Source organism: Penicillium bovifimosum (genome assembly GCF_028826915.1).
Source record: "Penicillium bovifimosum strain IBT 22155 chromosome Unknown utg000003l_segment0_segment0, whole genome shotgun sequence".
Taxonomy (NCBI): domain Eukaryota; kingdom Fungi; phylum Ascomycota; class Eurotiomycetes; order Eurotiales; family Aspergillaceae; genus Penicillium; species Penicillium bovifimosum.
The window spans coordinates 1,254,452-1,280,771 of NW_026622712.1; the positions used below are offsets into that span (position 1 = coordinate 1,254,452).

The 26,320-nt window shown below is 49.8% G+C and overlaps 12 protein-coding genes across 12 annotated transcripts; 5 read left to right on the forward strand and 7 right to left on the reverse strand.

The window, feature by feature from the left end:
- Nucleotides 1–999: 999 nt before the first annotated feature.
- N7515_003528 (glycerol kinase) lies at nt 1,000–2,944 on the forward strand (the record flags this gene model as incomplete). The annotated part of the gene is made up of 4 exons (XM_056664272.1): nt 1,000–1,322; nt 1,395–2,389; nt 2,447–2,613; nt 2,675–2,944. The coding sequence occupies 4 exons, from the start codon at nt 1,000–1,002 to the stop codon at nt 2,942–2,944; spliced, it is 1,755 nt and encodes a 584-aa protein (XP_056523329.1).
- Nucleotides 2,945–4,148: 1,204 nt separating this feature from the next.
- N7515_003529 (transmembrane amino acid transporter) lies at nt 4,149–5,761 on the reverse strand (the record flags this gene model as incomplete). Its single annotated transcript, XM_056664273.1, has 5 exons — nt 4,149–4,562; nt 4,617–5,008; nt 5,065–5,256; nt 5,316–5,577; nt 5,630–5,761. 5 exons carry the CDS (start codon nt 5,759–5,761, stop codon nt 4,149–4,151), a joined length of 1,392 nt encoding a protein of 463 aa, XP_056523330.1.
- A 1,176-nt stretch (nt 5,762–6,937) lies between these two features.
- Nucleotides 6,938–8,104, reverse strand: N7515_003530 (FAD-dependent oxidoreductase; the record flags this gene model as incomplete). The annotated part of the gene is made up of 3 exons (XM_056664274.1): nt 6,938–7,231; nt 7,294–8,020; nt 8,076–8,104. 3 exons carry the CDS (start codon nt 8,102–8,104, stop codon nt 6,938–6,940), a joined length of 1,050 nt encoding a protein of 349 aa, XP_056523331.1.
- An 846-nt stretch (nt 8,105–8,950) lies between these two features.
- N7515_003531 (uncharacterized protein) lies at nt 8,951–9,331 on the forward strand (the record flags this gene model as incomplete). Its single annotated transcript, XM_056664275.1, has 1 exon — nt 8,951–9,331. One exon carries the CDS (start codon nt 8,951–8,953, stop codon nt 9,329–9,331), a length of 381 nt encoding a protein of 126 aa, XP_056523332.1.
- A 97-nt stretch (nt 9,332–9,428) lies between these two features.
- On the reverse strand, nt 9,429–10,853 carry N7515_003532 (Zn(II)2Cys6 transcription factor; the record flags this gene model as incomplete). The annotated part of the gene is made up of 1 exon (XM_056664276.1): nt 9,429–10,853. One exon carries the CDS (start codon nt 10,851–10,853, stop codon nt 9,429–9,431), a length of 1,425 nt encoding a protein of 474 aa, XP_056523333.1.
- A 579-nt stretch (nt 10,854–11,432) lies between these two features.
- On the forward strand, nt 11,433–13,076 carry N7515_003533 (flavin-containing monooxygenase; the record flags this gene model as incomplete). Its single annotated transcript, XM_056664277.1, has 1 exon — nt 11,433–13,076. The coding sequence occupies one exon, from the start codon at nt 11,433–11,435 to the stop codon at nt 13,074–13,076; it is 1,644 nt and encodes a 547-aa protein (XP_056523334.1).
- Nucleotides 13,077–13,408: 332 nt separating this feature from the next.
- On the forward strand, nt 13,409–13,786 carry N7515_003534 (uncharacterized protein; the record flags this gene model as incomplete). The annotated part of the gene is made up of 1 exon (XM_056664278.1): nt 13,409–13,786. The coding sequence occupies one exon, from the start codon at nt 13,409–13,411 to the stop codon at nt 13,784–13,786; it is 378 nt and encodes a 125-aa protein (XP_056523335.1).
- A 2,917-nt stretch (nt 13,787–16,703) lies between these two features.
- N7515_003535 (uncharacterized protein) lies at nt 16,704–17,231 on the reverse strand (the record flags this gene model as incomplete). Its single annotated transcript, XM_056664279.1, has 1 exon — nt 16,704–17,231. The coding sequence occupies one exon, from the start codon at nt 17,229–17,231 to the stop codon at nt 16,704–16,706; it is 528 nt and encodes a 175-aa protein (XP_056523336.1).
- A 1,176-nt stretch (nt 17,232–18,407) lies between these two features.
- Nucleotides 18,408–20,071, reverse strand: N7515_003536 (cytochrome P450; the record flags this gene model as incomplete). The annotated part of the gene is made up of 3 exons (XM_056664280.1): nt 18,408–18,553; nt 18,610–19,703; nt 19,752–20,071. 3 exons carry the CDS (start codon nt 20,069–20,071, stop codon nt 18,408–18,410), a joined length of 1,560 nt encoding a protein of 519 aa, XP_056523337.1.
- A 475-nt stretch (nt 20,072–20,546) lies between these two features.
- N7515_003537 (NAD-dependent succinate-semialdehyde dehydrogenase) lies at nt 20,547–22,125 on the reverse strand (the record flags this gene model as incomplete). The annotated part of the gene is made up of 3 exons (XM_056664281.1): nt 20,547–21,134; nt 21,184–21,785; nt 21,840–22,125. 3 exons carry the CDS (start codon nt 22,123–22,125, stop codon nt 20,547–20,549), a joined length of 1,476 nt encoding a protein of 491 aa, XP_056523338.1.
- A 788-nt stretch (nt 22,126–22,913) lies between these two features.
- On the reverse strand, nt 22,914–24,469 carry N7515_003538 (NAD(P)/FAD-dependent oxidoreductase; the record flags this gene model as incomplete). Its single annotated transcript, XM_056664282.1, has 4 exons — nt 22,914–23,179; nt 23,237–23,810; nt 23,886–24,175; nt 24,232–24,469. 4 exons carry the CDS (start codon nt 24,467–24,469, stop codon nt 22,914–22,916), a joined length of 1,368 nt encoding a protein of 455 aa, XP_056523339.1.
- A 719-nt stretch (nt 24,470–25,188) lies between these two features.
- N7515_003539 (uncharacterized protein) lies at nt 25,189–26,214 on the forward strand (the record flags this gene model as incomplete). Its single annotated transcript, XM_056664283.1, has 1 exon — nt 25,189–26,214. The coding sequence occupies one exon, from the start codon at nt 25,189–25,191 to the stop codon at nt 26,212–26,214; it is 1,026 nt and encodes a 341-aa protein (XP_056523340.1).
- Nucleotides 26,215–26,320: the final 106 nt, after the last annotated feature.

Genomic DNA, 26,320 nt, shown 5'->3' on the forward strand with positions numbered 1-26,320 from the left:
TGGCTCCGACTAGAACCCGTAGGAATGGGTCTCTCTCCATTCTTCTATTTCTTTTCCCGTTGCTTTTTCCCCCTTCCCCATAGGCCATATTGCTTTTAAGAATCAATAATTCTTCCGGATAGTGGAATTTTCTCCATGAATAGGAATGGTTCGTTTTAATCTGCTAAGAAAGTAGGCTAAAAAAAAGGGGAGGGGTTCTAGAACGACTGGAGAGACTGCAGGGGAAAAATGGACCGTGTCATGTGTACGATCGACGGGGCTTGTGGAGTGCCCAGGCTTGAGACAATAGGGTTGGTAAGAGAGAATAGATCCAGATCAATGGGGGGAGTACTATGGTATAGGTAGTCGTCTTTAAGATGAAGAGATAGAGAGATATAGAATGGTCTGACGATATAAAAAGGAGATCAAGGTTAAACCTAATTAAAGATCTCGATCTAACCTTGGAATAACCTTGGAATAATGGATTAACAAGAGAAAGAAGAAATAGTGGGGGAAAGAAGAGGGGAGGTGACGAGGTCTTCTGATCAAAAAAAAAGTGCCCCCTCGAACCGGATTCCTGGTTTTTCCCTCCCCCCCCCCCACCTACAACTTGGTCCACCCCTTTGGATAAAGAGTCTGCCCTGGTTTCTTGCCAACTCGCTGCTCTTCTCTGTTTCTGCTGCCTCTTTTCTTAATTTCCTCCCCCTTTATCAACATACATCAATCGCCCGCCTACAACTCTATACAATATTCTCCTATCCTATCAATTCCTCCCCGCATCGCCTTGGTTACGGTGAAAGAACGCCAAAAGCAACATTCAAGTTTATACCTGACCACTCTGATACGTCACGCTCCACTTTTCTGCCACGGGAGCTGGTCCCCGTATCCATCCTCAACACCGCCACCTCGTAGTTCTTTCCCCTCCTCCGTCATCTTCCTTCTCTAAATTTCGAGGACAGTAAATTGGTCTTCTCACTTAATTTCTTTTCTTTTCACTCATATACACACACATCTTGGAAGATGCGGAACCCATTCGAGTTGGACTTTGAGAGCGTCGATGGCGACTCCGAGCCTCAGGATTTCGAGACTTCCGATGGACATCTGCAGCAGGAGGAGGCAATGAACCAGCACCGTCGGAGTATGGACTACCGACCAAAGCAGAGAAACGATGGAGACCGCTCGCTTCTGCAGGATGAAGAGCACGCAGATGTCGACTTGAAGAATCGGTTCATCGGTACCATTGACCAGGGTACGACAAGTACACGATTTATCATTTTCGATTGCACAGGTGTTCCTGTCGCCAAATACCAAACCGAGTTCCGTCAGATTCATGAACATCCAGGGTAGGTGGTCACTATCTCCTTTCCGTCCCCGAATGAGAACCCCTCCATGTTAATTGCCCCGCACCTACACAGATGGCATGAACACGACCCTTACGAATTGGTTGAATCGGTCTATATCTGTATCGAAGAGGCTATGAATTCATTCTTGGCCCTCGGTCACACCGTCTCCGATATCGAAGCCATTGGCATCACCAGCCAAAGAGAAACCGCGTTGGTTTGGGACTGGGAGACCGGCGAGCCCCTCCACAACGCAATTACTTGGACCGACACACGTACCGTCGATTTGGTACGCGAATTGAAAGAAAAGCCCGGAGCTGATGATCTCGTCAACATTTGCGGTCTACCCCTCTCCACATACCCCTCATCTGTCACCCTACGATGGATGCTCGACAACCTGCCCGATGTCCGGTCAGCATATGATGACGGGCGAGCTGCCTTTGGAACGGTCGACAGTTGGCTCATTTATAACTTGAACGGTGGCCCGCAGAATAAGCGTCTGGTCACGGACGTGACCAATGCCTCGCGCACCATGTTCATGAACCTCGAAACCCTCCAATACGATGACAGACTTTTGAAATTCTTTGACATTGACCGAAACAAACTTCGTCTGCCGGAGATTCTCCCCTCCGCTGATCCCGAGGGCTTCGGTAAGGTGGCCGAAGGGCCACTAGAGGGTGTTCCCATCACCAGTTGTCTGGGTGACCAAGCTTCAGCCTTGGTGGGCCACTGTGCCTTCACCCCGGGAATGGCCAAGAACACATATGGTACTGGATGCTTCCTTCTCTACAACGTGGGTGAAAAACCTGTTATCTCGAAACACGGTTTGCTCGGCACCGTGGGCTTCCAATTAGGACGGGACCGCAAGGCCGTCTATGCACTGGAAGGCAGTGTGGCGGTTGCTGGCAGTGGTGTGTCTTTCCTTATGAACAATCTCGGCTTCTTCCGCGACTCCCGGAAGGTCAGCGATCTGGCTGCCAGTGTACCAGATAATGGAGGCTGCATTTTCGTCACTGCGTTCAGTGGTCTCTTTGCTCCTTACTGGATTGATGATGCCCAGGGTACTATTTGTAAGTGATGATTCCTGCTCTACTCCGCAACGTCCGTTCAGACTAACGTCCACCAAGGGGGAATCACTGCCCACACCCAAAAAGGGCACATTGCCCGCGCAACTATGGAAGCCGCCTGCTTCCAAACGAAAGCCATCCTTGACGCAATGGCGATGGACAGTGGCAAGAGCCTTACCGAACTGGCTGTCGACGGCGGCATGAGTAATTCCGACGTTTGCATGCAGGTATGTTGCAGTGCCTCAATCAGTACTCAGATCGCGACGCTAATCCTATTGTTTTCCCTAGACTCAAGCTGATATCATTCGCATTCCTGTTGAGCGCCCCTCAATGCACGAGACTACTGCTCTGGGTGCCGCGATCGCCGCCGGCTTTGCCGTTGGCATCTGGAAAGACTTCGCCGAACTCAAGCACATGAACCGCGCCAACCGAGCCTCCTTTACCCCTGTGATGTCCGACAAAGAAAGCGCCCGCATGTATAAAAAGTGGTCCAAAGCCGTGGAGATGTCTCGCGGTTGGATGGACAAGGAAGATCGGGGTCATGGCGATGACGAATAAACATTTTTTTATAAATACTTGCAACGACGGTATGCCACGATTTCAAGTCGCCCGAACGACACAACGCATGTGTCCGTCGACCACACGGCCAAGCTTGTGCATCTCATAGCACGCACAACACATACACCCGGGCATGCGATTGAGACACAGAGATAGGGGAGAATCTACATCACGATCATATCAACCGGACATCACACATTTTCTCTCTTGGATACCCGGATTGTTTTTTGAGGGGGGTATTTGGACAGCCTGCGTTCCACATTTACAATATTTAGAGAGAAATTTCCACTGACTAGAGAGTCCGTCCTAATAGGCGTTTCCACACGCCGATGCCCCCTTCATCATGACCGTTATGACGGGAGTCGTGTTTTTGTTTTTCTTTTCGTTATTTTTCTAGAGAAGAGCTGGATTACTTTTCATGTTGTTGTTGGCTTTCATTTCCGTTGGAAACGAAGTCCAACCTGGCATTTGTATATACCGAACATTTTGTGAAACGGAGAAAAAAAATATCAAAATTTACTACATATCCCTATTCCTACCCATCCATATCCAATCCTCAACGTCAACGTCAACGTGAACATGGCCAAAAAAGAAGGAAAAGGAAAACAGCCATGCCCATGCCCAGCCCTGGAGGTGACATCATGCCAAGTGGGGAAGCTAAAGCAGGCTTGGCTTACCCTGGTATGCCCGTGCGCACATCGCAATTACCCAGTGCCAAGCCCTGGGCGATGAAGTCATCCGGCAGGCGCCGGATTTACTTCGTCCCGAGGTCTTGGGTCTCTCGAGTTAGGGTTAGACATTTGGATGTGGCTGCCCTAGTATCCCCCATAGGGCTGAACTATGGGTGCCAACTCCTTCCCTATGTACTAGTACTACTTGATTTCTGAACTGTCAGAAACTAGAAAACCATAGACACCCATGAGCCATGGGATTAACGTCCGCTGGCGCTGGGCGCCATGCCACATGGCAACTGAGTGGAATGAAGCCGCGGACTGGCTCGCGGCAGCCGGAGCTGACACTCTGAATTTATGGGACCACGAGTCCACGACTTCACAACAAGCATACATTAAATTATCTGCAGTCCGCGTTGGAAGAACGTTTCTCTTCTGTTCATTCAGACCTGGAGCTTTAGTGGTATATGACTCACTACCGGGCTAGAATATCGGTATAAAGAAGCTTTGCCACATGTTCACATTGATATGCCCTATACAGAGTTGGAATTGTCAGCGCATGACCAGGCAGCTGAACCTCCAGACTCTTTGTAACCATTGATGATTTCAACCACTGATCCATAGGTGCCGGCTACCATGAAAAAGGTTCCTATAATAATCATGAAGATACTCCAGGTTACCATCAAGTACCAAGTGCGTGTTCGCTCTCCTTTCCAGTTATCATAGAGCCACATACAACCCATGGGCTGGAATGACATGAGTGTGCCTAGCAGTGCACCAATAAGTGATACCAGGCTGTTGAACACAGGAATGGCACTGGCAATAATATATGCGGTGATAGTGGCACCAAATGTGCAGCCGAACCAGGTTATCCAATGGCGGGCAGTGTTCGCAGTCAGATGCTCAGTACCATGAAGTAAGCGAATGAATAGATATTTGCTCGATAACTGATATGAAAACGTTAGTATTTCAATCCAAGAGTTAGAGCAGCAAGAACTCACATGAGACAGAATGATTGTTGATGCAAGGAGGCCAGGAATAGCAATCCCATAGCACACCTTCTTCATGAGAACGCCCGCAGACCCAAGAGCAGGTGATGCTACGTAAGATCCACAGAAGCAATATACGACAACGGCAATGCTCAAGTAAGTTGCAGTCACGAGACTTTGGCATATGGTGAGTGATCTAGCATAGTACTTCGGGTCACGCATCTCGGCCACGATAGCGAAGAACGCGCTGGCGCCTGCGTATGCGAATATCATAGTGGAGATTGCTGTAATAGCCTCCTGGAAAGATGGCTTTTTGAACAATTCATAGTCTGGCTTCCAAGGGCCCACCTGCGGTGCACTTGCGGGTCTGTCCTGGACGCCGACAGCAACAGTCAGGGTGAGGACTAGTGCCATTAGTGGGACGCGACTGGAACAACACACACGGAAAGTCAGGACTCACTAGCGCCCATGGTACTGAACAGACCAACCCAAGCAATCCAACTCATGCGACCCAGGGTGCGGATACTGGTCAGACAAAAGGTGACGATGGCGGCAATGGCCACAAAAGTCGCAGTACAGGTGGCGTGAGTTGAGACTGCATTCAAGGCTATTGAGACACTGAGCATTCCAGATCCAGAGACAAAAATCCAATCTGGCTCGAAGGTTAGTGGTAAGCGACTGAGAGAGGTGGACAGAGTAGTCGATACTCACAGGTGCAGAATATCGCCCCGAAAACCACTCGTCCGGGGACGCCAAACAACATGTAGCCGACGTCATCTATAGCATAAACCTCCGGGTGATTTAGCTTGAACGTTCCAACCACGAACATGGACCAGATATTCATCGTGGCAATGGCCAAGAGACAGATTGTTCCAGGAATGAGACCCAAGACATCGAATGCTGCAGGAATGGACAGAACGCCCAATCCAATCATTGTCTTGGTCATGAGAATCGAAGTAGCGAACCATCCTAGCTAATGTGGTATTAATATTATGACCGGTTGTATCCAGTCCAAATACACTTACTCCACGATAGTTGGGGCCGTCCTCGGTAATCTCTCCAAAAACGGCATCAGTCTGGACGTTGCGGTAGGAGGAGGGTTTTGAAGGGGAGCGATCGAGATACTCCAGGTCCTTGGACTTTATATTGTCAGACATGTTCAATGTAACTAATTGAGTCATGAGCTTTGATAAGGGATATTGGAAGAAGATCTACGCCAGAAACTCCGAAACATCGTCTCGATCATGACATGCCTTTAAGTATCTGTTCAAATTGGTGGGCGACGAGCCGAGGACAAGAAAGACTCCACAACTGATGAGTATCTAGATACAATTTGATATACCTAATTGTCTTTACTAACTGGTTTGTGGCTTTGATTTCCTATTCGGACGGCTACCCGAGCTCACACAACCCCGGACTACCTACCCCGGACTCTGCCTTGCCAAGGATTAGTCAAAATTTGTGCTAGCCTTTTGGTTCGTTCATGTTGGCTCTTCTACTGATACTTCGGATGCCGTATCAATTGTTTTTCGGTAGAGCTCTAGCTGAAAGGTGTGATATGTTTGTACTTCTTGTCCTATCTTGACGATTGGCTTTCTAGGTTTGGCCTTTACCCGAGATACCAATAGACAGTGAAAGAGATGATTGGCCAGGGGTCCGATACGCACATAACAAGGCGCTCATGCATGACCACAGGTATAGCCATAAAGCTCGTGTGGACGCCCAACAAGGCATGTTTGAATAAGGGCGGTAGCCATCCGACGCCACTCGTTGGCTAAATACGACGAATGTGGAGTAGGTGTGGCCCTAACCGACGATCCTTCCGCCTGTGATATAGACGACGAGATGGCTCAGCGTCTCACTAGACTAGTGGAGATAAAAGAGGAGGGGGGGTCGTTGGAATTGCACTCTGGACGTATGGCACTTCAGGATGTGGTGAGAGCTTTCAGCTACCAGGGCAGAAGTCATTAGTTAAGTGCCAAGGCATCAATATTTTTTAATTAATCAGTATTGCAAGCCTGGATTTTCACACTGGGACTTCTCTCGGGATAACGGGATGCCCGTCACCTGTCAAGTATGCCTCTCGCGTCAATCTTCCATAACCACGCTGACGCTGATTTCAAGACATGTACTATATCGCCGTTATCTACGACATAGGTCTGGGATATGAATTGTTTGATTTGTTCCGAGATTGGCCTTCTTCAACTGTCCCGATAATTGACTATGGTTCTAGATTAGGCCAACACATTGAGAGAGGCACCAACGATTCCAAGTCCATTCATTAATACAAAGAGACGTCCTCCAGCTTCTTCCCCCAGCATAACCATAAGGGTTCACAGCTTACTGGGAATAGGCGTTTCTGCAGGCTTCGGTAGCTCGGTCAAATATTCCTGTACGTACTTGGACACCTCCTGACCAAGGCCAAAGCTGAAAGTAAACCCACCGGCTTCCTGTCCATATGCATGTATGACCTTCTGCCCATGAAGAAGCTCCTTTTCGACGCGAATGCCGCCATTCTGGTGCTCAATAATGGGGAACACACCTACATGGTCCGTAATAAAGTCGTAGTCGAGGGGGTTGGGTGACGGGAAAACATCAGGCTGATTATCGTGCTGACGCTGCATGATCTGGGTTATATCTAAGTATAAGCACTCGATTCGGAAATCACGACAAGAGACAAAAGACTAACCGTTTTGCGCTGGTCTTCATACGCAGTGAAATCGAATTCACCAACGGTTTTGATCCCGCCCATATAGATCGTGCCATCACCACGCGCGAATGCCGTGGAATAGTATCCGTCTGGACCACGGCGGATATAACACCTATTGTAGCCCTCTTTGCGGAGTCTGATATTCTGCTGCCGCACGGGCGTGATGCGCTTCTCCTCAACATCGAGCAGCTTCATAGCACCGAACCCAGTGGCGTTGATCAGAACATCGTGTCCCATACCTCTCAAATCCCGCAAAGTCTTGACATAGGTACGCTGGAACTTCACGCCCTGGTTTTCCAGGTGCTGTCGGAACCAGGGAAGGAATGTCGGCGGCGTGATGACGACGGTCTGGAACTTCATGCCAAATTTCGCGCCTTGGGGAAGATCTGAAGGCGCCATGAAGCGGAATCCGGGGACTTTTCCTTGATACCATACTTCCGTCGGGTCTCCGTTGTCCATAATCTCGGTCATTTCAATCTGCCGGATGCCGGATTCGGGGTGTCGCTCTGCAATACGCCATAGCTCGGAAAATGAGTTCAGCTGCATCGACTGTTCCCACGGTGTTGAGTCGTGGACGCCTAGCCAGATGGCACCGGCCCATTGACTGACATAACGCTGGTCCATCGCATCGCCGGGTAGAAAGTCGCCCAGGATTGTAATTTCGGTGTTCTTGGGTAATTGGCTTGCAATTCCCATGCCGGTAATCCTAATGATATGATCGTCAGTGTGTCTTCCTTAATGGAGAGTGCAGTAGATCATACCCAGCACCCAAGATTGTTACTTTCGACATTCTGGCAAGGGTTCCGTCTGAACAGAGTTGAGAACTAGGGGTAAGAACGAGAACGTCCGAAGAGTAGTTTTTATGAGAGGAAAGTTACACCTTAGCGCATGCAGTAGATATTAGTCTTACTTACTGGGGTGAGAGACGCTCTTTATGTGGATGCTCTCCAGATCGCGGGATACTAATACCTAAAGCGCCTTCAATTCCGTGGCGCGCTCAGATTATCATTTCCGATGCAAGAAGTAGGTGGTAAACAAGATGGTGATAGCTTCACTTACAGCTACTGCTATCTGGTGATCTTGGTAGGTGGATTGAGACGCCACCAAAAAGGACTCGAGTGCCCTATACATCTGCTTGCCGCATTGGGAACATAAGCGGGTTGAGTGGAGCTACGGTTTGATATCAGTCCCCCGCGACGGGATCTCGGCAAAGTTCCATTTGGGGGCATGGATGCGATTGTCTAGTGGCTGCGTTTGAAATGTATCTTGGGACACTATATTTCATCCCGACAGCTGCTCCTGCTGCTGTAATGAGCGGACATGCGGAAGACTAAGCCGCTTGATGTGCCCAGGTGAGCTCAGCATGCGTAAGTAATGGTGTCGGGCCCACATTCCTAGTTGTTCGTTTCCTAATCTGAAGTTAAAGCGAGATCGAATGAGAGCTCAATTGTACCGGTACTACCGAAGCCTGACATTTACATAAAGTAGACATATCTTCCTTGGGGATACACTTTCATTCTACCAACTATTGACTGATCTATACCTGGTACGTGATGGACAAACATGCTTCGAATCGATTGCTAATGAGCAAGTAAAGAAATTCTAAATTCCCACAAGCAAAAATCATACTCGCATCATGCCGCATGGCCAAGGAAACGAAACCGGTTCTTCAGAACCCAACACTGTCCCCTACGGTTCCTGGGAATCTTTTCCCGAGCAACCATTTCCCATGTACGCGGGAACAAAGTCGATCATCTACCGGTCCGCTGATGGCAAGGTGGTCGTGGGAATGTTGCGCGAAAAGGGAAAAGACACATTGGTATGGCCGGTGGATGAATTTCTTTTCGTCACCCAAGGAACAATCCATATCGAAGTGCACGGCGGCGAGTCCTTTACACTTGGTAAGGGCGATCTGATGGTGATGAAAAAGGGCCAGACAATTACGTTTGACTGCAGCGAAGACTTTGCGAATGTTGCTGTCTTCATCGACCTGGAAGATAAGGTCACGCTCGTATAAACTGCAGACCGAGCAGTAAACAAACAACAATTGTGTTTTGTATTCATAGAGTGACGTTCATGAAATCCTTTCAGGCAGTATGTTGTAACAAGTTCACCTAGCCAATTCGTAGACGCCACTGTTTGGCCAACATGAGATCTAGCCAGGTCATTTCAACGCCGGAGTCGTGTAAATTCCAGAGCTCTTGAAGCAGCTCAATTACCCACAGCGTTGGCGGAATGCGGTTCGTGGAGTAGACAGCCCGGAGTTGCTCTATCACCCGCTCACGCAGCTCAGTATCCTTTGATTCTAATTCAGCCCCGGCACTTAGCAATGGGAGTGTGTGCAAGTTTACGTATGGCGAGCTAATCGGTGTTACGAACAACATTCCTAGAGTCCGTAACGCCAGCGCTCGGATTGGACATCCGCTGTCGTCTTCTTCGCCGTCCGATCCAGCCTCTACTGCAAGATGAATCTTTCGGCCACATAGGCGGTACAGCATGAGAAGTCCGTGGTTGCGGAAGGCCTCGGCCAGCAGGTGCGCAGATGGGTTCTCTTCAGCGGAAGTGTAGGAGTGCAGGTCGGACTCGAAAGTCGTCTCGCGTACGAAGTCTCGTGGCATACCGTCCGCAACTGCACGACAGTACCGGCCGAGCTGCCCGAGTAAGAAGTAGAGGTCCATGGAGTGAGATGTGATTGTGTGAAAGCGCGAGCGCGAGGCCGTGACGTATGCCGCCAGCAGAGTTCGAGGGGCCTGAGTGTGATGGGCTATGTCGAGACAGAAAGAACAGGCCATATCCCAATAAACATAGAACCCCACTGTGAGATGGAGCAACTCATCATCCACTGTAGCTTGCTGCTCCAGCGTCATATCGACAGAAGCCTGGGCGGCTAGTAGATGCTCCCGCCCATACTCCGTGGGCTGAGTAGTGATCCAGGAGGACGACATACCCAACATGAGAATGATAAGGGAGCGGAGGGCCGAGTCTAAGCTCTCAGATTGCAGTTCCTGGCGAAGGTTCCGTAAAGCCTTGCTCCGCTCCTCCAGACTCAGGGTCATGTGGGAGGGCTGGAAATATTGTTCATGACCGGCACTCACGCACTGAATGACATACACCAGCGAACTCGAGGCAGACAAGTACTTGACAATCGGGAACGACATCGGATTCCGATCCCGATCAAGACTCATGATTTGAGACATGCGCTCAAACCAGTACTGAAGCAGCCGCGAGTTCACATCGACATCGGCATTAATCGGCTGGGTGGGCTGCGAGACGGGGTCTGCTGTACCTAGACACCAGACCTCCGGCTGCCATTGAGAGGCTGGAAGAACGGGCTGGCAGATGGACCCCCGGCGGCGACATCGCAAGCACACTGGAAAGGTCTCGTCGCACTTGACTCGGCGTTGGCGGCAGCCTCGACAGCCCGATCGGGAGCGGGTATGAGTCGGGCTGGATAGGGAAGTATCCGGTACGGCTGTACTTGTCTCATTCTGGCCAGGGAAAGACCGCTGGGGCGCGAAGCGCACTCGAAAAGAAGGCATCAGAACGATCTGTTTGAGAATGTGCAGAACTCAATGACAAAGGGGAAAAATGGGGGAAGGTGAAAAAGCCCAAGAGATTAGCAAAAACTAATAGCAAGGTGAAACCCCAGGCTCAAGGCCTTCGTATGGACTATGGAGTGCGAGATAACCGAAAGTGAAACCCACTTGGGGCCTCATAGCCGGTAAGCCGGGTCACCGGGTGTGGGTGAGACTACCCCCGCTCCCCACAGCCCCCACCTCGCGTTCTGGCCCAAATAGGCAACATATCAGTCCCCGCGATTGATAAAGGACGGTTTGCCGATTGGTGGCAGATCATCTCAGACTTACATCTTATGATCTTAGAGGTGATTTGTTGTTTCACTAGCGTACAGTCGCTTTCCAGCATGTCGGAAGACAGCTGTGGTACTACTACACCTGGTTGGATCCCTTAACTTTCCACATCAGGAGTAGACGCGATGATGAGGCCGAGTATGGGGTTCATTCATTGTCAGTATTGTTATAAGAGAGATACGGGGGGGGGGGAACTCGAACTGTCAGTTCACTATATCCCCTATCGCACTTCATTTTTACACCTGAGACATGTCGGAAACCATTGAGGTCGATGCGTTCGTTGTCGGCGCTGGCGTTGGAGGAATTTACACTACGTACCGCCTGTCGCGTATGGGACTGTCGGTCAAATGTGTGGACATTGCCAGCGACGTCGGTGGCACCTGGTATTGGAATCGATATCCAGGTGCTATGAGTGACACCGAAAGCTACCTTTACCGATATTCATGGGACAAGGAAGATTTGCAAACCTATCCCTGGACTCATCACTACCTCTACCAGCCCGAAATTCTGAAGTACCTCCAGCACATCACCGATAAACACGATCTCCGGAAGTACATGACATTCGAGACCGAGATGACGTCGGCGACATGGAACGAGGACACTCAGAGATGGATGATCACCTGCTCCGGCTCCGAAGAGTCGAACATCAGTGCCCGCTATTTGGTCAACTCTCTCGGATTGCTCTCGAAAGTCCATTACCCGAACATTGCTGGTCTTTTGTCTTTCGCTGGCGACCTGGTTCATACAGCACGCTGGCCCGAAGACTTGAACCTCGAAGGAAAGAAGGTCGGCATCGTTGGGAATGGATCTACAGGAACACAAGTGATGACGGCGATTGCTCCGATCGTCGGAAGTCTGACATCCTTCCAACGCCATCCTCAATATTCGGTCCCGAGTGGCCAGCGCCCTGTTGCAAAAGAATATCGCGACAAGATCAACGCTACTTACGAGCAAATCTGGGACAATGTTTGGTCATCGGTTGTTGGGTTCGGTGTGCCAGAGTCCAAACGCAAGACCATGGACGCTAGCCCCGAGGAGCGGAAGAAGGCTTTCCAGAAGGTCTGGGAGGAAGGAAATGGATTCCGTTTCATGTTCAGCGCCTTTGGAGACATTACAACGAACAAGGATGCCAACGAAGAGGCATGCAACTTCATCCGTGGAAAGATTGATGAAATGGTGAAAGATCCCCGCAGGGCAGCAATCCTAAAGCCAAAGGACCTATACGCCCGCCGACCACTCTGCGACACCGGCTACTATGAGATCTTCAATCGTGAGAATGTTGACGTGATCGATCTCAAGGAAACGCCGATCCACGAGATCGTCCCCGAAGGCATTCAGACAGCGGACGGAAAAACCCATCATCTCGACGTCCTGATATTTGCCACCGGCTTCGATGCTATTGAAGGCAACTACATGCGGGTCAAGATCACAGGACGGAATGGGAAGACAATCCAAGAGCATTGGAAGAACGGCCCTCGAGCTTTTGGCAGCATCGCCTGCGCAGGTTTCCCCAACATGTTCATTGTTGCCGGTCCTCAAGGCCCATTCGCCAATTTCCCTCCTGTCATTGAGAGTGAAATCAATTTCATCATGTCATGTATTGAATATGCCGAGGGGAATGTCACCAACGGCACGACCAATGGCACTACCAACGGCCACTCCAAGGCAAAGCCAAGGATTATGGAAGTGTCCACTGAAGCAGAAACAGGGTGGATCGACTTGTGCAATCAACTCGTCGAAGGGTCTTTGTTCACTACGACGGCAAGCTGGATCTTTGGTCAAAATATTCCGGGGCGAAAAGCAAACACGAATTTCTATTTCGGAGGGCTTAACAGCTACTTGGACTGGGTGAAAGCTCAAACTTCCAATTTCCCTGGATTCCTTAGAGATTAGCTACTATGTATATTTCCTAGATGAATCATTTCCATTTAATGCCGATTCTTTTTTGTTTCCCTATAGATACAGGTCAGAGCATGAAACTCACTAGATTGCCATTGGTCAGAGATATTCGGATATATGCTAGATCTGGCAAGAGAAGGCTGAAGGATCAGCCTCTCGGGATTCATTGTCTACCTATAAATACTTGGTATACAGTATAATCTGAGTAATGACCCTCTGAATCACCCGCACATACTTCTTCCTGTCCCCTTATCTCAACAGACCCCTTCAAAGTCCGTACCCCGAACTTCCCCTTCTATCAGCCCATAACTGACATCAAACAGGAAATGGCACCATCAGTTCCCAACACCACGGGATCAGAATCACCATCCGATGTACCATACGGGCCGTACACCAGTTTCCCCTGGGAACCCCTCCCTGAGTACGGTGGTGAGAAATCCATCATGTTTCGTTCGGCCGACGGGAAAGTCGTCGCGGCAGCCGCAAAGGAAACAGGGACTGCAACATTGACCTATCCGTGTGATGAGTTTTTCTTTGTCACGGACGGTTGGGTCAAACTGAACGTTCATGGTGGGGACCACTTTGTTCTGACCAAGGGGGAGTTCGTGTATTTGAAGAAGGGGACGACGGTTGATTTCACATTTGGCCCTGGTTTTATGAACGTTGCCGTCTTTATGGACAATGAACCTGTAACCCTTCTCTGAGAAGTGCCTGCAGTAGAGCGAAGAGTTGCGATCTTTATGTGACTGATTTTTGCTTATTTCTGAGAAGCTTGCTCTTGATAGTTACCTTTTGCCATACAATTAAATGCCCAGATCAGACGAAGCACGTGTCGCAGTGGGATTATTAGCGCAATTCGTAGGAACATAACCTAGGTTGTCAGTTGGCGGAAGGCTTGCCAGTTGGCGGGAGATCGAGTCTTGGCAAGGATCCCGCCATCTCCTTTCATCTCTTTCAAATCCATCACCCCCCATCATCGGCATCCTGTAGCTGCTGCTGTAGCTTTGTATCACAGCTGTAGGCCCTGACACTGCACATGCAGAGACAGCCTGAACCTGAACATCTTACTTGTAATAGATTCTGCCATACACGTTCCCATTTCTTGCTGCAAGCTTGCCATGTTTTTGTCCGACATCCACACCATCCGCATCATGAACCCTATCTCATAGTTGCGGACCCTGATGCTACAAAGACTGCCTGACTCTTGATATTATACCTGTAACGGAGGCTGCGCTATTCAAGCTGTCTGCCTGCACGAGCCATTACAAAGTTATCATCGCTGATCATTGATATTATAATGCTGCCGTCCGTCACGAAACTTTGTAGACTGATCCCGGTCAAGAACAGTTTTCCCTTGATGAGTTGCATAGGTAGTAGTGCCAGTAGTGGTTCGGAAAAGCGCTGCCTAATCCAGAATGACCCTATTCAGCGCGGCTGGGATCACCTCGCCGGCGCTTGCTCCGGACAACATCCTCAGAGGGCTCTCGCCCAATTCGGCGTCGCCTAAATTGCGGCGGCTGGGGCCTCATGACCGCAGCCATCTCTTTCCCAACGAGGCATGGATATGGTCGAGAGCTGCCGCCGTATTTGTTGGTTCTCATGCACGCGGATGCGTTGCCTAGTCTGGATCAATCGACATAAATAGAGGATCATCCCCAGTCCAATTCTTTTCTTTCTTCTCCTCCTCCCGTACACACCTTTATCATTAGGCATCTTCTGCTCGCCTATCATCCACGAGGAACGGAGCTCCAATTGTTCTCCGTGTGAGCAGCAAAGGATGGAAGTTGGACCATCTACTCGACGGCGATCCAACGGTGGCCGTCGGACGATGAACGGACTCGACTAAACGCCGCAGTAAGTTATCGATACCCATCTGAACTGGAACGACATGAAATCCTTGACGGCTAACGTGTTTGCCCTTTGGTATGACAGGTCCCCATTTATGACCGTCGGCTGAGGATAGTCATCAAGGGCTGCTGCATGCCCTGCGCGTCCCAGTACAGTTCACAAGCCAGGCGGGACCCACCGAGACTCGTCCTGTGAATGGGCTTCTCAATACCGGCCTCGCTCCAAGACCGTTGCCGGATCCCATACAAGTCTCTGACCTTGCTCGCCATGAGTGAGGTTATTGAGTCTTTCTCTGAGATTTTCTCTGGAAGACGTGTGCTGATCAAGCACGAGAGCTTCGCCTACTTTCACCCCGCTGTATTATGTCTCTCGTCTGCTTTGTCATCGATGATGGCCCGATTGTCGCCGAGTTGAGCGTATCATTTCCGCAAGAGCGCACACGAAGCAGGCTATGACAAGTTGACAACATCCTCAGAGCCATGGCCTTCATAAAACTAGCAGGCAATATACGGCGCGGTGGATACCTCATTATACCCTACCGTCGACTGCCTCGGCAATTTGGGGATAGTGTCTCGTGATGGCTGGCGCTGAAACATCTGGATCATTCGTCTGGCGTCAAAGCCCCAGACATGTGCCAAGATCTTGGCGGCTTAGCAAGTCGGGAGCGGACTGCGGATGATGTTGACTCTGATCTTCTGAGATAGAGGATGCTGCTCAGGTTGAGCAAAAACGTCTACTTCAACGGCTGGAAGCGTTGGAGAAGCGAGTTGAGGCTGTTGACTGTGAAGAGGAATGGAATAGTTGGCTGGGTGCCCCGGAGGGCAGTTGAACGTGTGCCTCTCGTGCATTCTATTTGTTAAGGACGAAAACACGAGAAGGAGACACAACGCAACGGAAAAAAGTTCAAAAAACGAGCAATGGGCTTTCAGCACACTCGCGAGTCAGGTCTCAAACCATCGTCACCGAGAAACATGGACTTCAGTATCTGCCAGCTTTCGGCAACCACAATCGCCGGCACCTCAAAAGGCTGGATCAACATAATCGAAACACAAACCATCTGCTACCCGGAGCACCAAACGAAGAACCCTTACAATAACCCACGACCAGACATGGAAATTGAGGGCTCTCTACTCCCATCAATCTTCGAATCTTTGACTCTCCCAAAGTCAGCTCAAGTTCTTGCTGGAGCTGTCAAAGTCGATACCGGGTGGGGTTTCACTTTCAGCACACGCACAAGTCAGGTCTCAAAGGGACTCCGGACGATCGAGAAACACGGAAGACGCTGGGTCAAGAGCAGCTATCGACGTTGACTGTGCACCACATCCAAGGAAATAATGGAACTGTGGCATGGCTGTGGAGCTGGCTTCGCTTCGGATTCATCAATGAGGCCGAAGTTGTGCAATTAAAGGACCACGGGTACACTTTCGCCGTTCTCTGCAGCCTCCATCCGCCCACTTCTGGATTTTCATGTACCGCGTAGCCACCTGGGGACCGGCGGTTGATGAATCCCATGTTGGTTGAAGACTTTCCGAAGACTTCCCGAAGCAGACTGGCGAAGCTCATGTGTGGAGTGTGTGGAGTGGGAAAACGATGATTGGCGGGGGGCCGCAATCGAGGAGTTCGTCAAGGAACGCCAGGATCAAGTCACCGAGATCATCGACCTCCCAACCGCCCAGCACCGCATGCTTAAGCTCGACGTCACTCTGGACATCCCTAAGCAGGGGGGGGGGGGGAGGTCGTGACTTTTGAACCCATCCTGTTCAAGCAGAGTGTTCATTTCCCCACAATATACTTTGTCAAAAGACTCCACCCTAACTCAACGTTCCCAGGGTCCCCTACACCATGGTCAAGTTCGTCGTCTTCGAGAAGGTCTCCGAGGCCATCCTCGCCCGCGTCAACAAGGAGACCCTCTCCGACAGTGGCAAGACCGGTATCAACCTCGGCTCCGGTCTCATCGCCGGTCTCGCCGCCGCCATCATCTCCCAGCCCGCCGACACCATGCTCTCCAAGATCAACAAGACCCAGGGTGCCCCTGGTGAGGGTACTGTCACCCGTCTCATCAAGATCGCCAAGGAGCTCGGTATCCGTGGCTCTTACGGTGGTATTGGTGCCCGTCTCTTCATGGTTGGCTCCATCACTGCCGGTCAGTTCGCCATCTACGGTGACATCAAGCGCATTCTCGGTGCCACTGGCGGTGTTGAGATTGGTAAATAGAGGACTCGAGTCTAATATGCTCGGGAGGATAATAGAGACTACCCTTAGAATTTCTTTTGTTTTACGCCTTGTCCATCCCCCACACATGATGTACAATATTTTGTCTCCTTTTCCTTTCAAGAACAAGCTCGCCTTTTTGTTACATTACAAACATTTCCATTTCCTTGTCTTTGTAGTAGTGTCGCAGCCAAAATTGCAAAAATTGCATTCTTTTGGATATCGATGGTTGCCGCCCTTGTATGCAGGACAGTGCTGCTCCAAGGATATGACTGAATTCATTACCCTCTTTTCATTAGCCAGTTATTTTTCCTGACTTTTTAGCAGGAAATTACCTTAATCAGGAATAGGAAGCGACCGCATACCCTCAAGAAAGAGTGACGAATGGGACAGAGTGGTCCAGTGGCAGCCGCGCTCTGTCGAGGCGAGGCCACCGGCCCAGATCCCGATTGAGTTGACAATCCAGCCTTTCCAGCCTTTCATATGCAATATAAACATACAATTGCACAACCACCTACAAAGCAATGTCCCTGACAGAGAATCCATCCACCCCAAGGCCATCTTCCTTCTCTACTACAAAGGTGTGATAACCAGTATAGTATGCATACCCCTCCACAGAAACTCGTACACCACCAGACCCACACTCTTTAGACTTCAGTGAAGGTAAGTATATGCATTGCTGAATGCACAGCACTCCATGAAGATGGGTCTTCTAAGTTCTGAAGTCTGTGATGTCGATAAAGATGCCGAGTCGACCGGGCAGGTATTGCTCGTCGTCCTTTCTTTAATATTCACAATGCCCACATTGTCCATCAGACGCAGCACGTGTCGCAGTGGGATTATTACCTAGCGCAATTCGTAGGAATAGCCTTACCAGTTGGCGGGAGACTTGCCAGTTGGCGGGAGGCTCGCCAGTTGACGGAAACTTCGCTAAAACACGCGTCTGGAACTTGGCACCCAGTGGATCCTGTCCAACTGGACAGAATACTTTTGTTATTCTATTTACGGAGGTACTGTACACCGGACCTCTGTTTACTTTGTGTATATAGATAACACTTGCACGTACACGCTTCACCTCTTACTTGGGTGATTCATTTCTCGCCGGGGGCAAGAGTCTCGTGCTCACGTATACCTGGGACCATTAAAGAATGGATGTAACATCATATTCAGAAGGCCATGGAAGACTGCGTTGAATTCCTCATATATAGGCTCTATCTGACAGGTCGTAAATTGATCCACAGAAAGCCATGCGTTGGCCGACTGAGATTACAAGCCAGGCACTGGATGGAACATCAGCTCCAATCGGTGGCCTTTTGGTCCAGCGAGGTAAAAGTCGAGCAACTCCATATCGCCGTGGTCATGAATAGATGTAGTAAAATTAGCATAAACAGCAGCGACCAAATATTTCATCGCTACATAACCAGCAGTCGATTAGCATCGTCCTTTGATTTAGGCCCAAAAGACTTACAGTAATATGCAAAATTGGCACCAATACACATCCGTGGCCCACTACTAAATGCCCAAAACCATCGTTTCATATTTGCCAGCTCCTCGGGTGAAGCATCAAGCCAACGCTCGGGCTTCCAGCTGGTGGGGTCTGGGAAAACTTCAGGGGTGCGATGAAGTATGTACGCATATGACTGAACAACGGTGCCAGCTGGAATATCAGAGTACCCCTCAAGAGAACAAATCTTCGGGACCACTCTAGGTTGGCCACCGGGTACTGCAGGCCATAGACGAAGGGTCTCCATGATGATCGCATGGAGAACTGGAAGTGAGTCAATATCTTTTGGCTCGGCGAAGTCATCGACTGTGACCTTTCTATTCAAATCCTCCTGCCGTGGAAGCTTTATACCGCGTAGCTCCTGCCGAAGCTTTGTCTGCCATTCGGGGTTCCGGCACATCTCGTAGAAGATATATGTTTCAGTGTTGCCGCTTGTCTCGAATGCAGCCGAGCTGTGGGCAAACATGTCGCTTGCGATCTGCATCCTTCGTGGGTATTCACCTTTGGCAGCCTTGGGCTCGCTCATTGACCGCAGAGCTTGCTGGAAGACGACAGGCTGATCATCGCTATGAATAGGGTCGGAGCCGACAAGGAGCTGCTGGGCACTATCGCATTTCTGGAGATTCCAGTCTTCGGCAGCGCCAAATTTCGCGTCAACAGATCGAGGAATCAGAAAGATGCCAACCTTGCGAAGGAGATTTGCAAGCCTTGGGAAGTAGTACAGCCAAAAGAGGAACGGGTAAGGGGCGAAAAATCCGTCAATGTATAACCTTCGCTCTTTTTCATCCTCCAGCAGATTGCTACCGAGTGAACGGCCGAATTGCCATTGCACGAAAGTATCCATTGAGTATGAATAATTCATTTCGAGGACCTCGACAGGTTTGCCTTCACTGGCGCTTTTTCGAATTATAGGCAGATATCTTCCAAACAAGACATCGCGAGTGGCTGCACGTGCTGTTGGTGATGACATGATAAAAGATTTGGAGAAAGTGTTGGAGATCATTCTTTTGCGAGCGGAATGTACTGCATTGTCTTTGAATGTGAAGATGTTCTCTGTGCTGTTATGGGGATCAGTATAAATGACATTGGCAGGACTGGAGACTTACTTGTAGATAGCAAACCCATTGAAGTAGAAGGCAGTTTTCGGGAAACCACCCTGGTATATCATCTTTACTCCATCAAATGAGTTGATGCTGAGAAGGTTCGGCCCAAGAAGAACAGCAGCTCCCAACTTCATATGTTTGTCATAAACCGTGCGGTTCTCTTGATTTGTCCATTTCAACCAGTATATCCATATTGAGCAGAAGCGGCACGACCAGTGGGCCGCGGGGACTTTGGAAAGAGGCGAAAAAAGAGCTGGATAAATCAGGAAGTGAAGGAGGGCCATAAAAGCACCGAGAAGAGGTAAGGAAATGTGAAGCTCCATATTGCAGTATAGAACCTATAATGACGAGGTCAAGAGAAAGAAACCGTTTACGAAAAATGGTCATCACTCAGTGTTATACTCTGTAGAGTTCAATATAGCTGAGTAAGTCATGCATGATGCAGGCGTTAGAATTTGTCCAATGTTATCTCTGTACTCCACACCTCTAGGCCGAAATCTTTCCCGATTAGACCGCTAAGCGTGCGCTAACCCGCAAAGTTCAACATGGCTCAATCGTTTGGCTTGATCGTTCCAACTGATAGCGAACAGAACCGACCATATTGGAGAGTCCTACAATAGCATTATAGCTGGGAGATCTGGTCAACCCGAAAAGCTTTCGTCAACAGTAGAGGGAGTATTTTACTACTATTGAATGGACGAAGTGGGTTATTACAGAGTGTAGATGGTTCGGGAGAGGTAGAGCTCGATATCCACTTGGTGATGTCTGTAGATGAATCGTCTATCGTCCCTCACAGCCTCAACCCAAATTTCCAATAGTAACCGACTTGATGTTCCGATATTCGCTGAGGCCGTAACGGCTGCCTTCTCGGCCCACGCCGCTTTCCTTGACGCCACCAAAAGGACTTTCCGCTGCGCTGATCAGACCGGTATTGACGCCAATCATGCCACATTCCAGCTGACGCGCGACGCGGAAGATTCGACTCACGTTCTGACTGAAGAAGTATCCAGCCAGCCCATATTCGCTAGCGTTGGCCTGTATCATCACATCCTCTTCCTTCTCGAATGCAAAAATGGCTGCCAGAGGCCCAAAGGTCTCGTCAGTTGCGACGGCCATGTCATGTGTCACGCCAGTTATGATTGTTGGCTCGAAGAAGAAACCAGACAGGTGGCTAGGTGCCTTCCCGCCTGTCTGCAACTGGCCGCCTTTGGATAGTGCATCCGCAACGTGTGCTTTGACCTTTTCTACGGCTGCAGCGTTGACTAACGGACCTTGAGTCGTTCCGTCGTCGATACCACGGCCGAGCTTGAGGGTGCGCACCTTGGTAGTAAGCTTCTCGACAAAAGGCGCGAGGACTTGTTTATGCACGTAAAGCCGATTCGCACACTTGGACAGAGTTAACACGGCATGGGAAGAATGGAGCGGGTATGCTTACAACACAAGTTTGATCCGATGCACGGAATTTGCAGATCAGCGCTGCATCCACTGCCTGGTCCAGGTCGGCATCCTCGAAGACGACGAAAGGAGCGTTTCCTCCAAGCTCCATGCTCACTTTCTTCATCGTGCCAGATGCCAGTTTGGTCAGCATTTTGCCAACGGCTGTTGACCCGGTGAAGCTGATCTTGCGCACAAGCGGATTGATAGCTAGCTCCAGCGAAGCCTTGCGGTCCTTGGTGGGGATCACATGAATGACCGAGGAGGGAATACCGGCCTTTAATGCCAGTTTGGCGAGTGCAATAGCAGTAAAAGGTGTTTCGCTTGGAGGCTTGATCACCACGGAACAACCAGCCGCAAATGCCGGGGCAATCTTGCGAGTAATCATGGCGGCAGGGAAGTTCCACGGAGTGATAATTCCACACACCCCAACAGGCTCCTTGTAAGTGAGAACGGTCGTATTCACATAAGACGAAGGAATCACATCGCCGTAGTTGCGAACGGCTTCTTCGGCGAACCAGGCGACAAAGGATGCCGCGTAGGCTACTTCTGCTTTGGCTTCGGCCAGAGTCTTCCCATTTTCCAGAGATAAGATTTTGGCCACTGTTGCAAGAGGTTAGCTTTCCATTGTAATTGCAGAGGGGTTTCAAAACAAACAGTCTTCCGAGTTCTCAATTATAAGATCATTCCATCGCCGAAGAAGCTGTGCCCGCTCTTTGGCGGTTGTATCTTTATAAAAGCTCTTGTAGCCAACGTGTGCTGCATTGATTGCTTCGACGAATTCTTCACGTCCAAAGTCCGCACATGGGTAAAGCACACTGGCTGTAGCTGGCTCATAGACAGGAAACGTCTTCAGGTCGATAGCATCCCGCCATTCACCGTTTATCAGCCCCCGAGAGTCTAACAGTGTGGGATCGTTCAAAGAGATTGGGAATTCAGTCATGATAGCCATAATTCTTCCGTGAAAACTTGAACAAGAAATATGATGGTCTGGACGTATTATCAGACGACTTTGTGCTGGGTCATGTACCTTGAGGTAAGATCCCCAAGTGGATGATACCCGAGTTTCCCCAGATGCATGTCATTATTTTCCCACGGAGTCAACACACGCCACGACGGAGATCGCCAACGGCAACGTGCCAAGGAAAGCAAGTAGCCCTTGTCTAGAGGCTCCGTCAATCAGATTGTGGAAAGTAAGAGTTACCCTGATGTATATTGGTCCGTTGTGCCGAAGACCGAAGATGCGGAAGATTCCCTGTTAGTGTGAATCCTTTTCCTTTCCACTTTCGGCTCCTTGGCGAGGATTAGAGACGAAGTATCTCATTGCCGTATGATTCCCTGATATCGATGGTGTAGATCTCCCTTTGTTCCTGCCCATGCACGGAGCTTTGCCAGACCGAACTCCGAAGTTAGTCTAACTCTGGCAGTATCTATGGATCGGTTCAGATAAACACCATACGGAACTAAAAGCACCATGGGAATGTTGTGCAGCGACGATGTGACTGTAGTTGGATATCTGACCATGTCAATATGTAGTGTCATCACTAATATCACTGCTCCCCTCACACTACCTCAGGGTGCTGAACAGGAGAGCATTATAGTACATCTGGTTCTTTCAGGGCTATCCTTACATTGCTCCAGGTCTTGAATCTTCAACGCAAAACACGTTTCCGATATACTACAACATACATGATTGCATCCCAGGCCAAATGGATAGTGACCAATGAACTATCATAGCCGCGGGGTCTGAGTAGCCTGATACCAGGACTCCAGCACTTTGTTCGGGGCGTTCTGTAAGCGATCTGCAGTCTCCTCGAAAACACGTGGCAACCCCGTTTCGTGGAAGGGCACATCGTTTACTACCATGTCTGCCATTCCCTTAGCTGCCAAAAAGATTTGAGGCATGCCGTGACCCGTCCATCCCGCCATGATGAACATTCCTGGCCTTCCTGGTATGGGTCCCAATCTGGGAATTTTATCACGGGAATATCCCATGACTATAAGTGACAAGTGTCAGTCGGTAGACTTCGAGATGAGTAGCCAATCATACTTACTGCCAGTCCATATTTCCGAGACCTCTGCGCCGCTGTTCTCCCATCCACGGAAGTGTCGTTGCATGTATCCGTCAAAGTATCCGCGTGTTTGTTCAATGACGTCGGCATCATTCGCGTTATTATACCACAGGTCTTTGTTGCGAAAGTAGGCTGAGCGAGCCCCTCCCACAACGATGCTGCCATCAGGTCGAGGAATGAGATAGTCAAAATCCCAATCTTTGAATCGGAGGGCATATGTATTGACAAGAAGTGGTGCTGGGCCGGGTGTCTTGATATAGCAGCTCACGGCACGGTATGGAATGATTTGCTCCCAATACTCAGGCAATAAAGCCGGGGTGTAACCGTTTGAGGCAACGATGACCTTGCCGGCCTCGACAGGGCCCCGGTTTGTCTGGATCGTCCAGCCGCTTTGGGAGTTGGCAGCGGGAAGGACAGAAGTCGCACAAGTATTTGTCTGGAGGTTGAGACCGCCATGTTTGAGCGCCTTGGTGAACATGTGGTGAATTAATTTGTACGGCCAGAGATGTGCAGCGGTGTAGCTGATGCATCCCTTGGCCCCTTTCACGCCTGATACCTGGAATCGCGCTCAAGTCAGACAATTGCAAGGCGTTGATAACTGAAATTGGGATGTAGAGGGGAATTCACGCACATTCTCAGCATGGGTCTCCTCCACTTCAGACGCCGTTTTAGCGGCGGCAACTCCCGCTGCTTTGAGCCTACGCAAGCTCTCCTTGATTTTCATATCCTGACCGCTAGAGAAGTGAACATCGCACGCTCTGGTGACGATGAAGTCGCAGTCGACACCTTCAAGTTCGATATACTCCTTCACGGCGTTCAAATTTGCGACTTCGAAATCAGCGACTTCCGCCCCTGCAGCAAGTCCATACTCAGTGGCGATCGCGGACGCATGCAGATATGGATCAGGCTTGATGTGGCCACCTACATTTAGGTATTCCGTCAGTAAATTCTATGTAAGTGAATAGAAGGACTATTACCGTTTCGCCCCGATGCTCCGGAGCATAGCTGACGAGCCTCGAGAACCAAAATTGATGGGTGATTGGGATACTCTCTCTGAATATGTGTGACGAGTGCTGCAGCACTATACCCTCCACCTATGATGACTATGTCGCTTTTGTCCGGAAGGTTGGGCGTGGACCGGAAGTTGTCCAGCTCCTGTGGCTCAAGGCGCCAGAAAGGCACCGTGCCATTGGCTTGTGGGAGTGAGCATGCCATGGCAGTTACAAAGTGTCAGATTGTTGCGAAGTGATGGACTCCAGTATTCGCTCGGAGGATAGAAATGACTGCGAAAAACTTCCGTTATCTACTGTGTAGCTTCGAGAGATATGCCTTGAATGTTAATGATCAATGACCAATGTTCTCGGGGTAATCGAGGCCATGTGGGGCGAGTTTATTTTCGGGGGATGCACGGATCATGTGGAGATCCCAGTCCAATTTCCTGGGGACAGGAAGCGAAGATAACCCGGCACATGCCAAGATGATAAGATCCTGCGTATTTTTCTATTTCCCATTCGACTTCTTTGAAATGGCTTCTGGTCATCTGGTGGGTTAGATTGAATGATGAATCACTTTTTATCTTATTCTACTACAGTGCCGACGGTTCACCTAGCTCGCAGTAGGAGGGCTTCTATCTTATCCGGAACCATACAATGGATAATGGCACGACTCGCACGAGAGAGACTGACAACTAGTGTTGTTCCCCACCAACTTACCCAATATGGACATTAAACGAACGTTGCTCCTCACACTCCAAGGTACTTTCCCCTCATGTGGGGAATATCTCTATGTTGATAATGAGGTTATTCATAGCGATAGTATTCCTGAGCATTATAAATGACGTCTAATAATGGCTTTGTCTTTCAAAGGCCTTCTCGCCGACACCCTCCTCTTCGACACTCTTATACAACCTTCGTTATATTTCCCACCTGAACACCATGACCACACCAAAGAAGATCGTTGTCATTGGCGGCACCGGCATGTATGGCGGCTCGGTCGCTCGTTCACTGAAAGATAATCCCGAGTTCCAAGTTGTATTGACAACGCGTGATGCCAACTCGCCCAAAGCCGACAAGTGTCGCGAGCAGGGATTTCTGTTGGTCAAGGCCGACTCCTGGAACGCCACAGAACTGGATTTGGTGTTTGCCGGTGCCTACGGTGTGTTTCTCAACACGGACTCCGACGACCTAAACTTCAAGAATGAGATCGGACTACCTGAATCCGCCATGGGCAAGATCGTGATCGATGCCGCCATCCGCCAACGTGTGAAATACTTTGTTTTCTCGGGTCTCCCGCAGTCAGAGCGCCTGACGAACGGGGAAGTGTCGATCCTGTCCTTCGACAACAAAAACGCCATTGCCAACTACGGACGAAAGGCTGGGTTTGAGGCCTTTGTTGAGGTCAACGCTGGATGGGCTATGGATGTTTTCTTCATGGAGACGTACGCCAAGGCATTCGGTGGCTTTGCCACCGTTCCCGACTCAGAAGGCTTTCTCAGTCTGAAGATCTTTCCTATGAGCAATGACCCGGAGCTTGTCCCATGGACCTCCGTGAAAGACGATTACGGCGATGCTGTGCATGGTGTCTTCTTGGACCCGTCAAAATATGCCAATCGGATCATCTGGGCTATATCGGAAGCAACTAGCTTTCAGCATGTGGTTGATGTCTACAACCGAATGACCGGTACAGAGGTGGCTCGGTTTGTGCCGCAAACTGAGCCCCTCAAGGCTGGTACCCCGGGCAAAACCAAGGAAGTCAATGGACTGCGCAATTATTGCCACTACGTGCAGGGGAGATACTGCAACGGTCAGGTTACTGATGATGGTTTGCTCGCAGAGATGCGGACACTCAAAGCGCTTGCAAGGAAAGCGCGAGGAAAAGAGCCTGCGTCCACTCAGACCATCGAAGGTTTTCTACGCGACAATGCCCTAGTTAGATTGCAACCATCTATGTCCAAGATTTGAGCAAATGACTATGAAGTTCTTTTTTTCATTTCTCTTTCTTTCGTGAATCGTATGTTCTTATAAATTTGCATAGCACGAAAATAGGCAAAAGAGCAGGTGACCGTTA